The 1174-nt window shown below is 33.9% G+C and overlaps 1 protein-coding gene across 1 annotated transcript in view; it reads right to left on the bottom strand.

Moving 5' to 3' along the window:
• LOC106878198 (uncharacterized) overlaps window positions 1-1174 on the bottom strand; it is an 8450-nt gene that overhangs the window by 4630 nt on the left and 2646 nt on the right. The window contains exon 2 of the mRNA XM_014927345.2: window positions 660-753. Coding sequence (XP_014782831.1) covers window positions 660-747 — 88 coding nt within the window. The 5' untranslated portion in view covers window positions 748-753. The remainder of the gene's footprint in view (window positions 1-659; window positions 754-1174) is intronic.

Here is a 1174-nt window from a genome sequence, read left to right on the forward strand (position 1 = left end):
ACAAGCCTTCTGTAGTTTTTGCACTCTTGTTTATCTTTTATATATATATATATATATATATATATTTGTATCTTATTTATGACGAATATTATTTTCGAAATTCTTTTGTAAGCACCGACTAACATTGGAAGCGGTAATGGCCATTAAAAATGTTATGTCATGTTTTGTGTTAAAAAATAATCTTCAGATGTGGTCCAATTTGTTTGTTCATTGCTCAAAAGTTTTCTCCATTTTCTCATTATTTAAACTTGATTCCTGATAAACTTTTGTTTATTCTGTTGTTACCTGTATCCTACAAGCACGTTTTGGTGTTAGGTGCATATTTGGTGTTATCGTTGATGGAGTTTCTTCAGGGTCCATTATATACTGTCATTCCATGTTAAGCTGAATTCATAATTTATATATATATATATATAGTGGTTCCCCAGCAAGACCACAGCTTTTGAGCTGAAACTGGTTAAAGAGTTAACACAATGACTTTGAAATTTCATATCCGTTAGACACAAAATTTATTAAATATGTGACCTTTACATATCTGTTTCCTTGAATTTCCTTAATAATAATTAAAAATTTTATAAATCTTGCTTTGAATACTGACAATAGTTGTGACCACAAGAGGGACCACATGTGTTTGATTTCGTTGTCAAATGAAATCTTACCTTTCAGAACTTTACAAGTATATTTCTCTGCATTTGTCCTATGTATGTTAACACAACCATATTCTTCTCCGGTGAGCATCTTTGTCATGACAATCTGAAAAATGATTTTTAAAAATGGCTTTTAAGTTAATTAGTTTTATGACATGTTTAAATTAATACAAACAGCAACGTTGATTGATGAGGGTGGTCAGGTGGCATTATGCCAAGGCTAAAGTATGATAGAGGGACAAGCATAGGTGTCTTGTTACAAACGGGGATACATGGCTATCACACATTATATTGGTGTGGTTGGAAGGGGCTAAAGGTGAGAGTGGTGCTGTGCCAGGGCAAATTCTTAGTGGACATGAAGGGGAGGATACAGACTGTGGGTTATGGAAGGATAGGAGGGAGTGGGGTCTTGTGTAAGAGGGGAGAATAACATGATGGTCAGAGAGGGGTCTTTCTCTGTCCCTTCATCTTTCTCTCTTTCTCTCTCTCTCTCTCTCTGTACATATATATATATATATATATATATA

The sequence above is a fragment of the Octopus bimaculoides genome, chromosome 26, assembly GCF_001194135.2.
Source record: "Octopus bimaculoides isolate UCB-OBI-ISO-001 chromosome 26, ASM119413v2, whole genome shotgun sequence".
NCBI lineage: Eukaryota > Metazoa > Mollusca > Cephalopoda > Octopoda > Octopodidae > Octopus > Octopus bimaculoides.